We start from the raw sequence: 20,844 nt of genomic DNA, 5'->3' as shown, positions 1-20,844 counted from the left end.
TTTAAATCAGCTCACCCTGTCTGCCCAGGGGCCAGCAGCTCATTCTTTGGTAGCGAGGGCAGAGTCCTGTTCCCACACATTATGTGTGTCATGGTCACCACTGTAAATTGAAATGACTAAAGTCAAGCTCTGCTCCCTTCTTCCTATCGACCACATCTGTACTCTGCCGCTGTTTCTGTGAATCCTTCCCAGAAGCCAGCTGGCCTGTCCGGCTCAGATAGGGGTCACAGAGATGAGGAGGGTCAAGGTAGGTCAGCAGGACTGGCAGTCCCCTTCCTGCAGGGTCTTTTCTTGCCCTTTTACGAAAACACCTATTCCCGCCTGCCTTATTGCTGCCTTGGGGTTCGGTGGTCCTATTTGCAGCTATCAATATTTCAAGTATTTCGGTCCTCATCGCTGCATCGCACAGCTCAGGAAACCAAGAGTTGGAGTGGCTTTCCAGCAAGGGAGGGAGGCTCAGAGATGCTGAGTGGAGACCCAGTCTCTCTGACTTGGAATCCCACATTCTTCATCTTTCTCCTAAACTGGTGGTTCTCAAGTGTTCACATGCACCGGACATACCTGAGGAGCTTGTAAAACACAGGCTCCTGGGCCCTACCCTCAGTTTCGGATTCAGGAGGTTTAGGGTTGGATACCAAATGTGCATTTCAAACAACTTCCCAGATAGTGCTGGGTCCACATTTTGAGAATGGTTGTCCTAAACAGTGGTGCTAACTAACCTCTTAAGCAATGCGCCTGCAGATCAGGGCCCAGCTCCCTCCATGATGGGGACGCTTTGAATCCAAGAGGTCAAGGGTGCTGTCTCTCCCCTAAGCTAACCCAATTCTCCTTCATACAGCTAGCTTTCACCCTTGGCTCCCACTGGCACCACCTGGAAGAAATCTTTGTGACTAGCCCCACCCCCTAAGATGGTGATTCATGGCTTTTAAGTGATTCTAAAATGATTCTAGGTGATTCTGAAGTGCAGCCAAGAGCATGGCCTTAGCTTGATTGCATTTAGAAATATGCTCTCTTCTCCTGTCCTCCCCATTTCATTTGCTTACAAATCTTTCTCCTCTTCCAAGGTCCAGCGTGTACCCCCTCCTCCAGGAAGCCCCCCTATTGCAATGTCCATATTATAGCTTGGCCTTCCTTTTAATGATCTTTGCCAATACTTCCCCATTTTGACAATATGTAATCACCGCATTGTAATCACCCCACTGTGTATGATTTTTGACTCCTGTGCTGTATCACTCTCTTGGTGTGTCCCCTGGCCCCCACAGAGAGCTGGGCTTTGATTGTTTATTGGACTATAACAGCCCTATGGAACGCAAGTATCTGCCAAGTATCCAAAAAATGACCACAAGGATCCTGGTTCACTTTGGGTCGTTTTTCCCATGAAAGCACCCTGCAAACAGGCTGATTTTCCTCCCTGTGGAAGGCTTTCAAGCCTCTTATAAAAGTGTCCCGCTGTGGCTTATCCCTTCCACTCCCCTTACCACTCTCCAGCCACCAGCGACACTGGGCCCCATGCCAGACATTCGATGAGAATATCTCTAAAACACCTCATTTTTCAAGGGCACCCACTCAGTGTTGCCAAGGAAACATGACTTAATGGCAGAAATAAAGCGGCCCAAGAGCCACATGCCCACTGTCTGGAAGAGAACCTGTACTTCCGTTGAGTCTTGAAAATGTTTGCATCATTAAGTAATTCAACCAGCCCCATTTGGCTCCACATTCCTAATTCCTTGCCCATCCATGATTCTTGCCATTCAGCTTCCACTGGTCTTGGGGAGGGCGCCAGAGTTTCCATGGAGGTCAGGGTATTGTGATGTAGGTATCAAAGTCTAGGTAGAAGAGGGAACTGAATGAAAATATGTAAGCAAGGAAGCAGAGGACCTGACGAAGGTTGGAAACCGGAGGCTAAAGCTACTCACCCAAATCTTTACAGATTCCTGTTGATAGGAATAACCTAGTGAGGGTTTACTAAACCTGAATGCCGTCCTTCTGGATAAGGCCTCGTGTTCTAAAGCAGAGATTGTCCAGCTTTTAGTAAATACTCTGCTAACTTGTGCTTGAACAAAATGTTAGATGAAAGATTGTTGAGCTGGTTTGGGAGTTTTGGGAGGGGGTGAGAGGTTCAGCCCAGCCTGAGGGGAGGCCCTAGACCTAGGACTGGACGGCTGCTTGGGCTGCTTGACTGGGAGTGAGATGAAGGTTCTGAACTGCTAAGAACTCAGCCTCCTGCTGTGCAGGGACGAGAAAGAGCCACTTTCTGCCTGTGTACCCTGTGAAGGTACAAGGTTTTTAAAACCTTCTTAGCATCAGTTTCCGTATCCTTAAAACTGGAAGGTGGTAATCCAGTCAAAAAATGGGCAGAAGAGCTAAAAAGAAACTTCTCTGAAGAGGAAATGCAAATGGCCAACAGACATATGAAAAAATGTTCAACATCACTTGCAATCAGGGAAATGCAAATCAAAACTACCATGAGATACCATCTCACACCAGTGAGAATGGCACATATTAAAAAAACTAGCAACAACAAATGTTGGCGAGGATGTGGAGAAAAAGGAACTCTTCTGCACTGTTGGTGGGAGTGCAAACTGGTCCAACCACTATGGAGAGCTGTGTGGAGATTTCTGGACCTACTAAACATAGAGCTTCCATATGATCCAGCAATTCCACTCCTAGGTATTTACCCAAAGGACACAGAAACATCAATTCCAAAGAGCACCTGCACCCCTATGTTTATAGCAGCACTGTTTACAATAGCTAAGCTTTGGAAACAACCCAAATGCCCAAAAGTAGATGACTGGATCAAGAAGATGTGGTACATATACACCATGGAATATTACTCAGCATTCAAAAAAGATAAACACATGCAATTTGCAGCAACATGGATGGCGCTGGAAGGGATCATGCTCAGCGAAATAAGCCAAAAAGAAAAAGAAAAATACCGGATGGTCTCACTCATAGCAGGAATCTAGAAAACTTAAATAAGGGACCAGGAAAATGAATATAAGAAAGTGAAAATCAAAATCAACAAAAAACTATGAACCAGAGACACTTTTTGGGGGGTGGGGGGCGGGAGGGGAAGGATTGGGGTCAGAATGGGGCGTTTGCAATTGTATGGGGGAATATAAAAATAAAATTTAAGATTAAAAAAAAAAAAACGGAGACAGGAAGAGAAATAAAAATGCTTTACATTTAAAAAAAAAAAAACAAAACAAAACTGGAAGGTGGCCAGGGAATAGAATGGCATGCAGGTATTCAAGAACATGTTTGTTTTCCTCCCACTCCCTTCCTGAGGGGTTTCTCCCCGAGGGCAGCTTCTGTTGGTGAGTTGCGTTTACACATGTGAGGGCACATGCCGTGCAGGGCCCACCGCCTCCGCAGCCTCTGAGAGACAGGAAGATATGCTGCTGAGGATTGCTGAGGACGGCTGGCAGAGGCCCACCTGCACCCTGCGGGGTGGGGGTCGGGGAGCCTTGCTTGTTCTGGAGATGAGGTGATGGGGCAGAGGGAACCTCCAGTCCTGAGGGCCTTTGTCTGGCCTTGGCTCTGTGACCCTGAGGCGAGTACACCGGGAGCACAGTGGGCATCCTGGTCCAGTTTGCCTACTCGTCATTACTCCCGCCTCTCGTGTGAGAGAGAGGAAAGGGCCACTCGTGTGAGACCTGAGATACGAATGTGTTTGTTCTTTTACCTTACCCGTGATTTTTCTTTCTCTTGAAAGCATGAGAATGAAAAGCCTGAAATCAGGTTTGTTGCCCTGCTGAGCTGTATGGGGCTGAGCGGAGAATGAGCCGAATCAATCATTTGCAGCGGAGGAGGAGCTGAGTGGTCTGGGATATGGTTTCTGTGCCCCGGCGGTTTGTAAAACATCCCGCAGACAGTATAACGGCTTACCCTCAGCCTCTGTCATGAGGCGTGGGAGGGATTTTGCTGTCTTAGCACTTTGTGCTCTTATATTATGGGCCTTTCTCTAAATCCCCCCCCAGCCCCCCGCTACTCCTTTAGTCCAGGCCCCCCCCAGGGAGAAGGGATCACAGTGGATAACTGGAAGCCAGCCTCCTGATCTTTACCTCTCCCCCTCACCTGGAGTGACCAGAGGGAGGCCAGTCAGTGAGGTGAGACATCCCAAGTGTGGGTCTAGAGTAAAACTGCCTCTGTTTACCTCTCAGACACCGTTTACCAACCTTGTGACTTTGGACAAGTTACTTAGTTTCTCTGTGCCTCAGTTTCCTCATCTGCAAGCTGGGAACAATAGTACCCCCCTTCATAGAGTTATTATTAATTAGGCTTCAGAGGGACAAAGCATATAAATCACTTCCTATTGAACTAAAATATTTCGGCTTTTATTATTAGCCATCTAAGGCAGGGGTGTTCAACTCCAGCATTATTGATACTTGGAGCTGGATCATTCTTTGCTGCGGGGGACTGTCCTATATTGCAGACTGTCCTGTACATTGTAGGATGCTGAGTAACATCTCTGACCTCAGTCTACTAGATGCTTGTAGCAGACCCATCATAACAACCAAAAGTATCTCCAAATATTTCCAGACACCCCTGATTTTTTACTCAATGTTTGGCAAGATTGCCCCCTGTTAAGAACCACAGTTCTAAGTTATTTCTGGCTTAAACCTCCAAGATTTCTCATTCCCCCATTGCTCAGCAAGCATAACTGTGCAGGCACCAAAAGTATAGTATCTTGTACAAAATTGTTTCCCCTCTTTTGTATTCAGGCCGTTTATTGATTCAGTACACTATTGCCTGGGCTTCTGGGGTGTCCAGGGGATGACTGGAGAGTCTGCTTTGCCCAGTCTCTGTGATCTGCCAGCATTGTGGTTACATCATTCAAGATGTACTTTGTTATTTGCTTTTTAAATGAAAAACAACTGTCCGTCCCTATTACGGTTTTCCTAGACTGTGGAGCAATAAACAGCTCTGATGACAGCCATCCCGGACAGCAAGTGCACACATATCTCTCAGAGCCTCTCCCCAAGGCACTTCAGAGCAGTTAAGTGGGTAGAACTGATTTTGGCTATTACCTAGGCTGGGCCTGAGGGACCTGCCCGGAGAGGAGGGCCAGGCTACGCTGATGGGGATAGAAGAAAGAAAGATAGTTGCTGGGTTGCTGGCTGTCTTTGTTGTGCATCCTATACTCCTGAGCCTCAGGAAATCTGGGTCTCAGCATACAAAATGCAAGAGCTACGCTCTGTCCTGAGAGATCCTGGAGCATTCAACCCAAGGGCATAAAAATGTGCATTTTTGGAAGGAAGCCCAGGTGGCAGCCTGTGCTTTTGCATATTCAGGGAGACTTTCTGAAAATGGTTAGTTTTCATGTCTCTTTTCAAAGTAGCAAGAGGCCAAGTGGACAAGTTGAGGAAGTAAAGGGTGAAGGAATCCTGTTAGTGTGGCTTCCTGGTATGTTAGTTTCCCCAACTTAGCTGTTGGATCCTCCAAGACCCAGGGACCATGACTTTCTCATCTTTGTATCCTCAGAACCAACTTAAAGATTGCTTACTGATTGGATAGATGGAAAGATATCTAACTACATCTCGTTCATTTCCTACATACTACCAGTCATCAAGTTCTCCCTCAGCTCCAAAGAGTGGAAGGCAGAGCAAGCAATCAGCTTACATTGGTGAACTGGAAACCAAGACCACACAGTAGACAGGCTCAGGATCTGATGAGAAGCCCACCTCCTCCCCAGTCTAGGTGTGGAGAGGCTCTCCTTGCATGAGTTCTGGCCACATGACCACATGGAAGCGGTCTATATTCTGCTCCTGGTCAGAACCTTGATCGCTATGATCCTTCCCTTCTGTATTGGGAAGAATCAGTCACCTTAGTAATTTTGATGTTTAATGGATTCACCAAACCTGATAACTTGTAAGTTGACCTTAGAGACCAGATCCTTGCTGTAGTAAGTGTCTTCCATTTATCTCTCTGGATCACTCACCATTTTCCTTCCACTCTGCAAGGCTGACTTTATATAATGTTTCAGTGGGCCCCATGCTCTCTGACTTGCAGTTGTGCTCTGCCAATGGGCTGATCCAGCAGAACTGCATGAGAAAGTGGGTGAAATTGGGGTATTAATTCACCACTTCCCCCAAACCCCTTCCTCCACAAGTTCTCTCAAATCAACCCTCTTTAATTTTTGTCTTAAAGGTTCTAATATCCACTGTCTCAGCTCATCCCTTTGGACCTAGAGTGGTGACAGCTCCATGTTTCTATGCCCAGGGAACTCTACCATCCCCTATGGCTGAGTTTTTGCTACTGCAGCAGAAGCCCATCAAGATTCCATGGTCCTCTATGCTGGGGTTCTTACAATGTTCTTACTGCGTGCCTTTAAAGGCTGGCCCCTTGACAGATGTCTGGAAACTTGGAGGGTTTCCACCAACTGATAATAATGACTCATTGTACTGAGACTGTACAAGATATTTGATTTTTGCTAAATCCTGCTTTCCTTCTGGAAGTCTGGAATTTTGGTGTATGCCAGGCAGAGACTGTCTCCCTGAGCAATCTGTAGTGAAAACCCCAGGCACTGAGTCTCTTAACATGCTTTCCTGATAGATAGCACTTTGCAAGTGTTGTCTCAGTCCCTCCCTGGGGGAGTCCTGTGTGGCTACTGGGAGAGGCCTTTGCAGCTTGCACCTGGTTTCCCCAGGTGCTCACTTGTTTCCCTTTGGTGACTTCATTTGTATCTTTTTGCTGTAATAAGCCATTGCCACGAATGCAGCTATATGCCGAGACTTATACTGAGTCCTAGTGAATCATTCAACCTGAGGATGATCTTGGGGACCTCCCAACACATCTGCAAAGCCAAAAATATATGCCTCCTGGCCCTTTAAGGAAAAGTTTGCCAACTCCTACTCCACCCAGTTTCAGTATGCATGGAAATATCATTACCTGTCACTCATCCCACAAGACCTTGTCTCCCTTCAAGACATGGGCCAGGTCTTTGTATCTACCACCAAGCACAGTATCTTGCACAAAATATTTATGGAGAGAGGAAGTCAGCAAGTCTAGAAAAAGTAGATTGAATAAGTGTTTTTAAATTGTAGGTGGTGAAATCAATTTAGATAACTATGGCCAATGCTTTTCAATGAAAGAAGAAAATAGAAAATGTCAGCACATTGCACTTAGTAAGGCTATTTAATTTCTTAAAAATTCTATTTCAGTTTTGTGTGTGCACCAGATACCTACTGGATCGTGTAAATGGGTTTCTTCCTGTCTGTGACAACAGAAACTATTTTGAAGGTCACTGGACTGTGATCTCTTCACCAACTGCTGGGGGAGGAACCCCGCTGGTCCTCTCTACCTGCCTGGACTTTGACATTTACCTTCACTCTTCCTCCATCCCAGAACGTGTACTACACAAGCAGTCAGCAGATCCACGTGGGCATCCTGAGCCCCACGGTCGATGACGATGACAACCGGTGCCTGGTGGATGTCAACAGTCGGCCACGGCTCATCGAGTGCAGTTACGCCAAAGCCAAGAGAATGAAGCTTCACTGGCAGTTCTCTCAGGTGAGAACCCCAGGGTCCCCAGGAAGAGCAGCCAGGGAGGCCCAAGGGTCAGGGAGGGTGGGAAGGAAGGCAGGAGGGGGGACACTGTGCAATAGGGAGGCTGGGCTACCAGGACTACCAGGCCAGTGCTTGGGATTTACCGAGCACCTGCTATGTGCCAGAGGTTTCACATATGTTAGCTCACTGACTCCTGAAGTTGGCTCTGAGAGAGGTTGTTATTATTGCTGTTGCTTTTGTTTTATTATCATTTTATTTAATTTTTGGTCATAAGGAAATAGGCTGCGGAGGGGAGGGAAGGGAGTCACCAGCCCATAGGAGCAGCTCTGGGATTTGGACTCGGGTCTCTCTGACTTTGAACCCTCATATTTCTTCTTCCCTTTTCGTGAGATGAAAACTCCAGTCACTCAGGGATGGACAGTGTTGCCTTGTCTCTGCCCTGTGACTCCCTCTGCCTTTCTTCCAGTGTGGAGTCATACTAGGGAAAGAGATTTCCTTGCAGAACAGTGTTCTGGGACCATTTCTGAAGGCAGTTAGCACACTAGTTACCAGAAACATTCCTTTATTAAGTCCCCATCATTTCTGGGGTCCCAGGTGACTTCCAATTGCTCTTCATTGGCCTACTTATAAAATGTTGCCCAAGGATCAAGACAGCTTGCAGGTTTGCAGAGAACCTGTGCCCTCGATGCTCCAGCTCCATTGTTTTGCAAACTGTAAAGTTCTGTCCCAGAAGAAGAGCTACCTCCACATGCGTATCTTCTAGGCACCTGGCGAATCTTAACTCTCTCTAGTCTCTCAATAACCATATGTGATAGATCATATCCTGACTTTACAGGTGAGGAAACTGAGGCACAGAGATGTTAAGTAATATGTCCAAGGTGCTCCTGTTGGCTATTATTCATGAACTGTTTAAAATTCTCTTTTTCACTTCTAATCATTGGAGTGTATTTGAAGTGACTCCCTGGAAGGTCAGGGTCAGGCTTGAAGTCTGAGAATAAGGACACGCCTTCCTCTCTCTCGGGACTACATTTCCTCTCTTCTATCCTTTACACTTCAAGGCAAAGGGAGTCCTGGAGGTGTGTGGTCAGGGAGAAAGACTAGATGTGGCCTTAGCGGGAAAGTGGCTGATGTTTCCCAGCTTGGACTAGGTACAAACTTGCCCTGCAGGCTGGAGGCAACTGAAAGAAACAGACATAGAAATGTCCCCATGGAGGTGAGCAAGGCCGACTTTGTTAGGGTGACGGAGACCGCTCTATCTGGAGAGTCTGTGCAGGAGTCATATCAGGTCAGTCTCTGCTCCCTTCAGCGAGGTCTTCTAGGCCCCTGAGTTCAGCTTGTTCCTGGAGACTGTGAATGACACATGCAGGAAGATGATGGTGGTGGGTTGAGGCAGAGCTGGGGCTTTCAGAAGAGGTAGCACTGAACTTGGACCTTGAGTTTGCTCCATGTAGAAGGCATGAAGGGCATTCCAGGGGAGGGAAGAGAAAAAGCCACAGGGCATCAAATCCACATTCGGAAAGTAGGCAGTCATATATGGCTCTTCTGGAGTGCGTGGTGGGATGTATCCAATGTGAGCCTGGCTAGGTCAGGTCATTGAGGCCACAAGGGCTGGGATTTTGTCCAGTAGGGGAGAAAATGTGCAGTGGGGAGACTGATGTGTTTAGGTCTATGCTTTTGAAAGCCCCCTATGGTGGCGCTAAATGAGAGCAGGAGATTCTAGAAAGGTGAGAGATGCAGGGAGAAAAGTTAACAGGGAGACTGAAATACAGTTGGGAAGTTTAGCCACTTCCTCTCTCTCTGCATGTCTCTGGGGCCCTTGGGACTCTACCTGGCCACCAGGATCTCCTTTCAAGGCAGGATCTGAGACTAACCCAAGTGCATAGCTTGGATCAAAAAGTTGACAGGCATGACTGGGTGCACTCAAATGGCTGAGCATGATGCTTCAACTCACTGGCATAAAGAGGAGGGGAAGGACCCTGCCCTTCATTAGAATAGTCCCTGGAGGTCATGGCCCAGCCAGGCTATCTTGAGCTGAAGTAGGCTCCCTGGCCCCTTCAGAGGCCATGCCCCTCTCAGGGGGATGAATCACCAGGGAAGCAGAGCTCCATCTGTCTGTGGAGTCTTGGCCTCTCTGTATACATCCTCATGCAATTTGATATTAATAACTAGAGTAACCCGCCTCAAAGATGATGAGATTAAGTCACCTGGCCTTAATCACTAGGACCAAGATCTCATGGTCCAAAAGTAGTGGAACTGGAGTTCAGACAAACTAGCTGAATCCAACCCAGGCTGCTTTGACATCCCTGTTGCACACCCTGCACACCTAGCCCCTTTCCAGGCCACAGAGCTCACAGATAGCTTTCCCACATGTGCTCTGAAGCCTTGAACTGGACTAACTGTTCCATTCCCTATGCAGATATAGAAGGCTTAGTACCCTGGTTGGCCCTTATCTCATCTGTCCATCCTTGATTGGTTCAGAGAAAAGAACATTCCCCTAGAGTGAAAGTCCCCCAGACAAAGACACCATGAAATCTACCTACTTCCTTCCCTCATCTTAGTGTTTGGCCTTGGTCAGGCAAACCCACATGATTTCTGCTTGATGGGACCAATAACTAATAGAGCAGGACGTGTTGACCTGTGAAAACCGGGGGACCGGGCAATTTTCAGAAACCCATGCATATGTGTGATTAACCCCCCAGAATACTTTAGCAGTCACATCCTGCCACCATGGGGAAACTGTTTGGAAATAACATTTCTAAATCTCTAATTTGCAGATCCAGAGCAGCCACTCTCACTTGATATTTAAAAATTAACACATGTAAAATTTTTGCTTACCGCAAAATGATCAATATTTATCAAGCAACCTAAAATCCGTCTGCAACTCCCCTTGGTTAGGAGCTACTGTTGATGGGGCCAAAGGAAGCTGGGAGCCTCCTAAATGATAAAAGTTATGTGCTTTGGCTAATTTTCTTACAACAGTTTTTCATCTTTGCAAATTACATGGGGATCCTATCAGCTACAATGCTCTGGTGCAGAAGTTGTACTGAAAGAAGCTTTTACTGGGGCATTTCATATCTCCTTTTCGGTTTCACATTCTGCATTATTTACTCTCCTGAGGGCTGCATTTAAACTCCACAGTCACTCAGTCTGAATTAATTTCAAAATAATCTAGTACAGTTCTCCCAGTTTCTGCTACAAAGGAAGATAGGCATTTGCATATCTTGGTGTTCCATCTCATACCCTGATTTTCCTGTTAACAAACAAAATACCTTTCCTCTAACCCCTGCAATCTCTTCTGAATTTCCACTGCTTCAGGCTGAATCAGGACATGGTTAGGTACTGACACTGAGAAACCACATTTGATGAAAACATCCTTGGCAACATTGATGTACAGGGCTCTGATGAGCAATTTTTCAATGATGAACAGTCTTTCCTTCAGTCATTCATCAAACATTTATTGAATGAGGGGTTGGGCCAGAGGGATGCAGATATGAATCAGACATGGCCTCTGCCCTGAGGAGCTCATGGGCACATAAAAACACAACAGAAATGAGGGAGTATGGGGTTCTGGGAGCTCAGGGTGATGGGCTCTGTCTTCAGGACTCAGGGATGACTTCACAATGCAAGGCTTATTTGATCTGGATTTTGAAAGGTGTAGAACAGCTCCCAGACAGGCAGAAGAACATCCTATGTTGAGGATGGGCAAATGCATGAAAAGGTGGAACACTCTTGAACGGGAATCCAGCATGGAATTTAGATGTCCCCATAGAATGAGCAAGATGAGACTTAAGAGTCCTGTCGCAGAAGTTAATGTTGATGGTTGAAAGCCTGGGACTTCACCTTTGGTACAGAGGGAAAAGGTAGGGGATGTTCTTAAGCTGTGGATTACCACAGTGGGGTCTGATTCTTTCTGGCAATAGAGTGCAGGGTGGATTAGAAGGGAAGAGGCTGGAGACAAGGAAGCAATTTAGGGGGATGTTCCATCATCCCTATAAAGATGGGGCAGAGAGACGGGGATGCCACAGCGGTATGGGGCCAGGGGCTGTTGAGAAGGACTTTGAAGACACTTCAGCAGTGAAGTGAGAGTAGAGATGAATGAAATGGAGATAGTTGTGGATGGGAGGAGGGATGTGGAGAGGGTTATCAGGACCACCTCCAGGTTCTGGATGTGAAGTCCAGGTGATGGGAAATCAGAGATGTCAGTTGTTCCTCCACAACTCTAAACAGCCAACATTTCCTACATCAGCACATAATGAAATTTCATTAACATTTGAAGTGGTAGTTGTTGCCTTTGATGGTTTTTCTAATTTGTGACTCCTCCAGGATTAAAGGATTTCCTAACCTGACTACCTACTGGGATTATAAATTCATCTGCATTAAATTTAGGGCTTTTATATTCCCAGAGTACCCTCCATACTGAAATTGGAAGGATGCTGGAATTCGGTGATGTGATGTTAATAAAAGAGGCCTTTGGTCAGTGGCTCCTGGACCAAAAAAGGAGAGGGAAGACAATATCAGAGAAGGACTTTGTGGCAGGAGACCTATCAAACAAAGTGATAGATTGACCACCCACCCACTACCCCTGCCATTATTACTTTGAATGGTTCTACAAACGCTGGAGTTGTTGATGGGATCTTGAGCTAGGAAGACTGTTGTACGATATGTGTCCAGCTTCCTTCAAGGCTATCTATTTGAATGATTTGTTAAAGGAATGGACCAGAAAGATCTCAGGAATGCCCTAATATCTGAAGGACTGTCCAGTGCAAAGAAGAGCAGGCTTGTCCTGGCTAGTGCTGAGGGAGACCAGACCAGCAGGGGTGACTAAGGACAATTTAGAGTAGTTCTTTCATAGTTAGATTGTCCAGGCACAAGGTTGATGGTTCAGGGAAGAATTAGGCTCTGAGGACCACTCGGCAGGTCATCAAAGACTCTACAGAGTTGGACTGGTTGATTTTTAAGTACTTGCCCACCCTGAAATTCTATAATTCTAAGCTGAAGTTAGCCCCAAGAGAGGGCGCTTGCTACCTAAAAGGCCCACCATGCCTGCCTTACTAAAAAGCACCATGGATTGAAAATGAGCTGAACTCCTTGTGTGAGGATCATCTTTATCACACTTCATTTGACGGTGCATTCATTATTTCACTCCATGCCCCTCTCTTTCAACAACCAAGGTCCAGACTGTGTCTTACACTTTCCACATTGCCAGTTTGAGTCAGAGGAGGAATACCCAGTGTTGCTCTTGATCAAATAAAAGTACTTTTTTAAATATTCACAAATATTAACCAAAGACTTCCTGTATGCCAGGGCTTGAGCTAGGTCTAGGTATGCGAGAGACCCAAAGATGAACTAAACCTTACATTCCATGACTCCCTGTATACATGGATGCACACTGGAGAAAAAAAAAATGCCATTTCAAGGGTAGCTCAATGTAATAATCAAAGGACCCTTCTTGGAAAATCTCGAATTCCTGCAAACATCACTGCTAGGTGGTAGTGCTTCCCACCTGCGCTTGTGGACATGTGTTAAGCAGGACACTCAGAGTTACAGGATAAACATGAGCTTCTTCCTATAACTGCAGATTTGAAGGAGGGGGTAGAAATGTTTTCTACTAAAACTAGTTTGCATATTGTATGACGTGAAGTACAAGTTTGTATGTATATTTTCAACAACTGGAAGCTTTAGTGAAATGTCAGTTTATTCTGACTGCATTTCATGCTGCCCCAGGCCAAGTGTGCCACTCCTACGGCTGTTTGGTGGTAGTACCAGTTGCAAAGCCCATCTGGGAGCCCAAGGGGCCACATGAGCTTCCCAAGTGGGCAGTGCCCATGCCTCAGCCCCACTCTCAGTGCAGCATTTATGCACTTATCAGATGGGGAGCGTGAGGGTAACAGCAGAGATGCCTGTCGATGCCAGGAAAGACAAGGTGTTCAGGAGCCTAAGGAGACTGCCCAGAAGAGACCTGAGTACAGAGCCAAGCCTGCCTGTCCAGGACAGTTGGCTCTAAATTGTGGGGTCTAATTTGATAATTTGACACAAGATGAGTAACCCACTCAAAAAAGAACCTATTTACAGAGCACATTTCCCAGGGAACACCACTAAGTCTGCCAAAGAATTTCCCAAACACAGGGAGGAGGAATCCTTGACTTTCTCCTGCTCCAATTCCCAAGTGTTGTCAGGAAGTCCATCTTGGAGAACCTTTTGTACTGAGAAGACTAAAATGCTGAAAAGACTTTTTTCCATTTTCATGTCACATGAAGGAGCAAGTGTGGAATTGTCCAGTTTTAAGGTACAGACAAGACTTTGTGTAGGCGCTGGATGTTTTCTTAAATACCTTTAGTTTATGGCTGTCAGCCCTGCCCTTTTCCCTTGATCATCCCTTGATCAGGAGCCAGGACCAGGTGTGATGGCTCAGCCGCCCACTACTCACACCTGGGTGAAAATTGAACATTTATTTGCCAAACATTTATGTGGCATTTACTATGGGCCAGAGAGAATTGTAATTGCTTTATAAATAAGACTGACTTCCCATGACAATGCTATTAGGTACATTAATTATCCCCATTCTGCAGATGAGGGAACTAAGACAGAGATTAAGTATCATAATTTGTACAAGGGCAAATCTGGGAATTCTGCCTCTGGCTTCCATGCTTTCAACCACCTACCATGATGCCTTTGTCTTGCCTCTAGAAAACCAGTGGGTGGTTGCAATGAGCGTTTGGAGCTGGGGGTCTCCCTGCCAGGCTAGTCGCAGGTGTGTGTTAACTGGCTGCATTCCTGCCTCCTCAGCCAAACTCCCTCCAGCAACCTTGCTGTCTCCGTAACCCTCTTCACCTTTCCCTTTGCCTCTGAAATTTCCATTACCCCATCTTCAGTCCAAAAGACCTCAGCAAATCCCAGGTTGAATTGTACTCTAACATACATGAGTCTTTTTTAAGAAAGACAAAGGACTTATTGACTAAACTGAGTGCTGAATTTTCATAATATAGAAGAAAGACCTCTCTACAAAGAGACTTAATCTCAGGGTTTCTTTAACTAGCACTAACATCCTACCCATGCTTTGAAGTATCTGATTACTAATCATTAACTATTTAACCTGGAAACTCCCAAACCCACTGTGCTTAAAGCCAAAGACCCATTGGGCCACTTGCCCATGGAAAATTAATTAGAAAGGAAAGTGGAATGGATGTTTTGCAATAAGCAGAGAAATCCTCAGAATACAAGATTCAGCCCACACACAACCTCCTCGTGATCACCTGAATTGCGAATGTGAGTCCTGCCTGAGCTCAGGCCAGATGCCCCAGATGCTCCACCTCTGGGACAAGCCCTTTCCTGAAAGAGGGGGCTGACTTCTTTGTGGTCCCTGGACCAGCAGCAGCACCACCTAGGAATTTCAAAAGGTACTTTTGGGGTTCCCACTGGAGATCTGAAGAAGGGTTCGAGTGATTTTCAGATTCACAATCCCTCTGGGAACTGTCTAATCCATTTACCCAAACTCCATCCCCAGGAGAAATAGCTGGTCTGATGCTAGATGTTCTACCCCCAGCTACCACAGACACATCTTGGGGAAACTGAGTCAGAGAGGAGGCGTATGACTGTGTAACCTGCAGTCAATTCCTCAGTGCCCCTCCCCAAAGGGCTTGTGGGCCACAACTCCTGATGCCCCAATATGCCCATTGTCACTGTTCCATGTCAAGACACAAATCTGGTGCCCCGCCGTGGTCCAGTGCCCTCTATAAAGGAGAAGACAGAAGCTCAGAGTGGCTAAGTCACTTACTCAGGGTCACATGTCCAGGGAGAGCCAGAGGCAAAACTGGGAACAGAGTCTAGTGTTCTTGCTTCTGCTCTTACTACTTCTTGTGCCCCTTCCAGTCATGACTCCAGAGAGGCCCAGGAGAAAGAACCAGGCTGGGGCTGGGAACCCAGCTCTAGGAATTATTATTAGCCTTCTTAATTCTATACATTCAGCTTTCGATTTTTTTTTAACACTGTTTCCATATTTAATTTGGTTTCCATTCCAATTAAGTTCTCTGTGTGCTGCTGCGTCTCTCCTGCCAGGTTTAATTGCCCTTATTTAAATTCTTTAATTAAAAGTATTGTGTATTTCCAGATCCTGTAGTTGTAAGTATTACACAAATAATTTAGATGACTGGACTGGTAAACCAAGTGACTGCGCCCTCCACAGAGAGTAGGGCCAGTCGGAGGCAGTGCATCAAAGCCACGACCCCTCAGGGGCCTCCCCGGTGGCGCAGCGGTTGAGCGCTGGGTTGCGAAGCTGCGCGCGGCCTCTGCGGCGCCGGTTCGATCCCCGGCTGCTCCCCGGCCACCAGAGGCGGGTCCCACATGGCGCGCAGACCTCTCCTGCCGCCCGCTGCTCCCCTCAGCAGTGTACTTCGGTCCTTCTGCCTGCTCTGCTCCCCGCTCTGGCTCTGGTGAATTCTCTCGCCCTCCCGCACTTCTGACTGTACCCAGTGCATGTATAAACAAAACAAACAAACAAACCAGCAAACAAATAAATAAAGCATGCCTCTATAAAAAAAAAAAAAAAAAAGCCACGACCCCTCAAAGCCCTGGGCCTGGCCCAGAGGCTGCTGGCTGGGTCCTGGGTATAAGACAAGAGCCTACTAACTGGTGTGTGTGCTTCCTTCCCCACCCCCCACTCATGATCCACATTCATTAGTGCAGTCACAGTGACCTAGTTAACATGTCAGCTCAACCCTGGCCCTGTCACCAGATTTAAAGCCAAAGTCTGTTCAGTGACCATGAGACCCCACACAGCCTGCCCCACCCAAACCTCCTGGGTCTCATCGTCCACCCCTATCCCTTTGCCTGCTCTGCCCACAGGCCTCTGTGTTGTTTCCTGAACATACCAGGGCACTGCTGGCACAGGAGCTTTGCTCTGGGGCATGGAATTCTCCCCCAGATACCCTCTCGACCACCTCCGCCCCTTCTTCCCATCTTTGCTCAGCACTCACCTTCTCAGCGAGGACCACCTTGACCACCTCCACAATCGCAGCCTGCTCACCACCATTCCCTAGCCCTCTCCCTCTGCATGTCTGCTATAATAGACCATGGAGTGAGCAGCTTAAGCAGCAAACATTTATTTCTCACAATTCTAGAAGCTGGGAAGTCCAAGATCAAGGTCCATCCAGCACACCTGGTGTCTGCTGAGGTCCCAGTTCCTGGTTTGCAGAAATCACCTTCTCACTGTGCCCTCTTGTGACAGGAAAAGAGAGATTATCTCTTTTGTGTCTCTTCTTAGAAGCACAGTAATGCCATTCATCAGGACTGTCTTCTCACAACCTAATTGCGTCTCAGAGGTCCCACCACTAAATGCCATGACTTTGGGGATTAGGGCTTCAACCTACAAATTTTTGGGGCTAATGAACACTCAGTCCCCAGCCCTGCCCTCCGCTTTTGTGCACAGCCTCCTAACATACTACAGAACTTTTGCCTGCTCCACCTCCTGGAATATAGTCTCCACCAAGACCCAGATCTTTTCCTGCTTAGTCAATGATATGTCTCAGTGGCTTCAAGCCATTTCTGACACTCATTTGCCAGAGCAGGGGTGGGGAGGGGGTGGAGAAATGGGCCATATGTCTGCAGAGAGCCCTCAAATGGACTAAACCGAATGACTCCCCAGACCCCTGAGTCTCATCAAAGTGACCTTCTTCCACCCCAGCCACTGGGTCGCCCTCAGCTCTCCTCCTAGCCCGCCACCTTGAGACAGTCACGGGATGGACAGATAGTGGGGGGAGCCATTGTGGTGAATGGAGTTTGCCCAGAGTTTGTTCAGTGGGAAAGGTAGGTTTGGGAAGGAAGACAGGGGTGACATAGTGCTGATGGTCAGTGCTAGCTTTAGCACCAAAGGATGGCCATACCCGAAATGTGTTCTGTCAATAGAAGGGGCTCTTCTCCAGGCCTCCATAGATGGCGTTCTCCTTGGCCTCACACTTTGCCTCCCAAAACGCCCGGTCCTTTCACAGAGCTTGTCTCCTCTCCCCATCCCTGCTCTTGGTCTCAGTCCATCTCTTCCACATCCTTCCTGGAGGCCACACTGGCTGTTTCTGCCCCAGGGTCACCACTTCCTGTCTCTACATTGCTGAGGGCCTGGTTTGGCTGGTGTAGGGCCTGGGAAATGTCATATTTGAGTCTCTGAAGGAATAATTTACTTCTCAGAGACCTCTGCCCCTGCCTCCCTCACTCAGCCTTGGCAAGATGCCCCATGAGAGGCTTGGAATGCGCCTCAGTGACTATTGGGGAAAATGAGCAGAGGCCTCCACTGTGTTGGACAAGTCTCCTCAGCCTTCAGTGGTCCAGGGGTCAATGACGCAGCCTCCCTCTTGACAAGACCTGGTCTACCCCAGCCCCTGATGGTATGTGGAGCAGTCAGAATCTTTAGCAGGGTAAACAGAGTGCTTGGTCTGCCCCCCAATTCTGCTTGTGCACATTTTCTGGAGCCACCATCCTGATATTTTAAGCAGCTTCCCATCTGCGTGTTGGTTTCTCATGGACAAAGATTCCCCACCAGTCCTACTCATCCCGTAGTGTAAGATAGAGGTTATCATCTCGGCCTAGAGACCATGGAACCAGAAAGGTGGAGCAGTTTGCCCGAGGCCACATAGAAAAGAAGCTTCTGCATCTGTCCTTTCCACCTCATCACCCAACAAGCCAGCAGGCAGGACTTGTGAATTAGAGAGCTGGGCTGGTTCCATTCCCATCTGCCTGAGCTGAGCTCCCAGCCACGGAGTACGGCATACAGACCTGCTGATGGGGATCTTGAGTCTGGTCATATACCACTAATCTCACCACCACCCCACCTACCCCAGCGGCTAGGCCTGGAGTTCTCTAAATTGCCCCTGTGGCCTCTATACTCTTTGACCCCACTCCCCCCATCCCAACTTCTAGGGAGGACCCATCCAGAACCGCAAGTCCAAGCGCTGCCTGGAGCTGCAGGAGAACAGCGACTCGGAGTTTGGCTTCCAACTGGTGCTGCAGAAGTGCTCCGGCCAGCACTGGAGCATCACCAATGTCCTGAGGAGCCTGGCATCCTGACCCCCAGAGCCCCCGCCCCCCCCACCACCTGCCCCTTTGCTACTGTGTAGCACCTGCTGCAACGTTGCCTGCTGTCTTGTGGGGTTGTTTGGAGTCTGGGGAACCAGGTTAGTGGGCCCCCCAAAAGAGCTTTTTATTTCCTATTCAATTTTCATGGAGTTTATAGAAAGATGCTGAATGGTGGGTAAGGGTGTAATATCATAAACTATTTTGCAACTGTAAATAGGGGACAAATGGAAAATATTTATAACTGACAATAAAATACTATTGGTTAAGAAAAAGGTCTTTGCAGTCTTGATGGTCCATGGAGACTCATGCCCAGCTACTTGGAACTTGGAGTTCTTGTAGCTGCAGGTGCATCCCCATTTACCCTTCCTGCTCGACATCCCAGAGAAAGGGGTGAAGCCCTTGAAAATGGTGGGAGCTTGTTGGACAGACTGCCAGCTTTCTTTGTTAAGTCCAGGGCTGCTAGAAGGTAGTAGTACCTCAGGGCCTGCCTCTAAGGAGAAGGGTTGCCCTGCCTCTCCACCATGAGGTTTTACCTCTGGAAACTGCTCCGTTTTTCACTTCTGGAGAAATCAGGACCTCTTCAGACTACACTGTCCCTTCCTGAAGTCACCTCCTTCACCCCCCAAGACTGTCCACTGCTGGGGTCCTCAGCAGGGGTGGCACTACAGTAGCCAGTGCCCTATCCAGTTGCTGAGACCAATGGGCTCCTGCCAGGAATCACGGTTTTTACTTCCTGGGGCCGTGGTGACAAGGTTTCACAAATTGGTGCCTTGGGAACCTTTCTGAGGCCAGGAGTCCAAAATCAAAGTGCCACAGGGTGGATTCCTTCTGAGAGCTGTGAGGGAAAAGCTGCCCAGGCCACGCTTCTAATTTCTGGTAGCCTCAGGCGTTCCTTGGCTTATTTGTGGCCATCTGGTCCCTCTGTCTTCCCAATGTGTGCGTCCTCTTTTGTGTTCAAATTTCCCATTTGTATCTTGACACTAATCACATTGGATTAGGACCCACGCTCATGATCTGTTTACACCCTCATGACTGTTTCCAAAGTGAAGTGCTGGGAGTGAGAACACAATTCAACCACAAGACAGGGCTCCCTCAGTCATGGCTCTCAGTGACCTGGGTGGGCCCAGCCTGGGGAGACAAGTGGAATGATCAGGGTGGAACCATCAGGGTGGAGCCATCTGTCTTGGAGCCTGTAACCCTCTGTTATTCCAGTGGCTTCCAGAAGATTGTTTCTTGTTCTGGTCCAAAGAATTGGAGACTCATGTGTTCAATTTAAAGGATCCCTATCCCCAGTACCACCTTCCATCCTGAGTAATGATGAGTGACAGGACATGAGACAGGACATGAGACTGGGACCCAGTGACTGACAGCCTTGCCAGCTGCCTGTTTGGGATCAGTAATTTACAGTTGAAAAATTGAACATAGAGATACTTCCTGCACCTTGGGGACCCCAAGAGAAGAAGAGGGGTCTTCTCTCTCAGTCACCTTTACATGCCAACAACCCCATCTAGCACAAGATTCACCCTGGAGGGGCCACTAGGGTGTCCCTAACCAACATCATAAGACCTCCTTTTAGGTTTATATTTAATTCCCCAAAAGACCCTTGGGGTCCAGTACAGGCCAGTGAGAGGGTGCCAGGCATTTGCCAGGACCATTCCTACTGCCCCCACCCCTCCATGGGCAACATGAAGAGCAGGACCTGCGAGAGCAAAGAGGCGCTTATGGAACTGTGGGCACCGTGTGCGCCAAGCTCTGCAAGTCAGAGCCCCAGTGGGCCTTCCCCTGGACTAACTGCTCTGTCCAAACACACCCATTCCTCCACCCAGACAAATGAGCATCTTCCTCTAGCTGTGACCCAGCCTATCCTTCTAAAGACACACTCTGTTCTAGTCTCACTCTACCCACCTCTTTTCCCCCTCTAAAATGTCAGTCCCTGTTCTTCATAATCACCCATGCGTCCTGCCCTATCGCCGTCTACTCGAAGTCTGGTCCCCAGGCCAGCAGCATCAGTATTACTGTGGAACTTATCAGAAATTCAATTCTCAAGCCCCCAGCCCAGACACCCTGAATTGGAGACAATCTAGGTTTTAATGGACCCTTGAGTGATTCCCATTCTTGATAAGGCTTGAGGACTGCTGCCCAGCACCCACCCCCGTCAGCTCCACATGCCCTCCCGCCTGTGCTTGCCCAGGCCTCCACCCCCAAGCACGGCCTTCATGCCGCCCCGCCTCTTCACACACCCTCCTCTTCATCCCTCAGTGCCCAATTGTAATG

The 20,844-nt window shown here is 47.9% G+C and overlaps 1 protein-coding gene across 1 annotated transcript in view; it reads left to right on the top strand.

Moving 5' to 3' along the window:
• GALNT18 (polypeptide N-acetylgalactosaminyltransferase 18) overlaps nucleotides 1-18,860 on the top strand; it is a 332,754-nt gene extending 313,894 nt beyond the window's left edge. Inside the window, exons 10-11 of the mRNA XM_054699371.1 lie at nucleotides 7,348-7,512; nucleotides 18,415-18,860. Of these exons, the coding sequence (XP_054555346.1) occupies nucleotides 7,348-7,512; nucleotides 18,415-18,561 (312 nt within the window). The 3' untranslated portion in view covers nucleotides 18,562-18,860. The remainder of the gene's footprint in view (nucleotides 1-7,347; nucleotides 7,513-18,414) is intronic.
• The last annotated feature ends 1,984 nt before the right edge of the window (nucleotides 18,861-20,844 follow it).

This window comes from Talpa occidentalis, unplaced genomic scaffold, assembly GCF_014898055.3.
Source record: "Talpa occidentalis isolate TD23 unplaced genomic scaffold, MPIMG_talOcc4v2.1 talOcc4.3, whole genome shotgun sequence".
Lineage (NCBI taxonomy): Eukaryota > Metazoa > Chordata > Mammalia > Eulipotyphla > Talpidae > Talpa > Talpa occidentalis.
The sequence above is the reverse complement of the archived record's forward strand: the minus strand, read 5'-3'. Positions and strand labels throughout refer to the sequence as shown.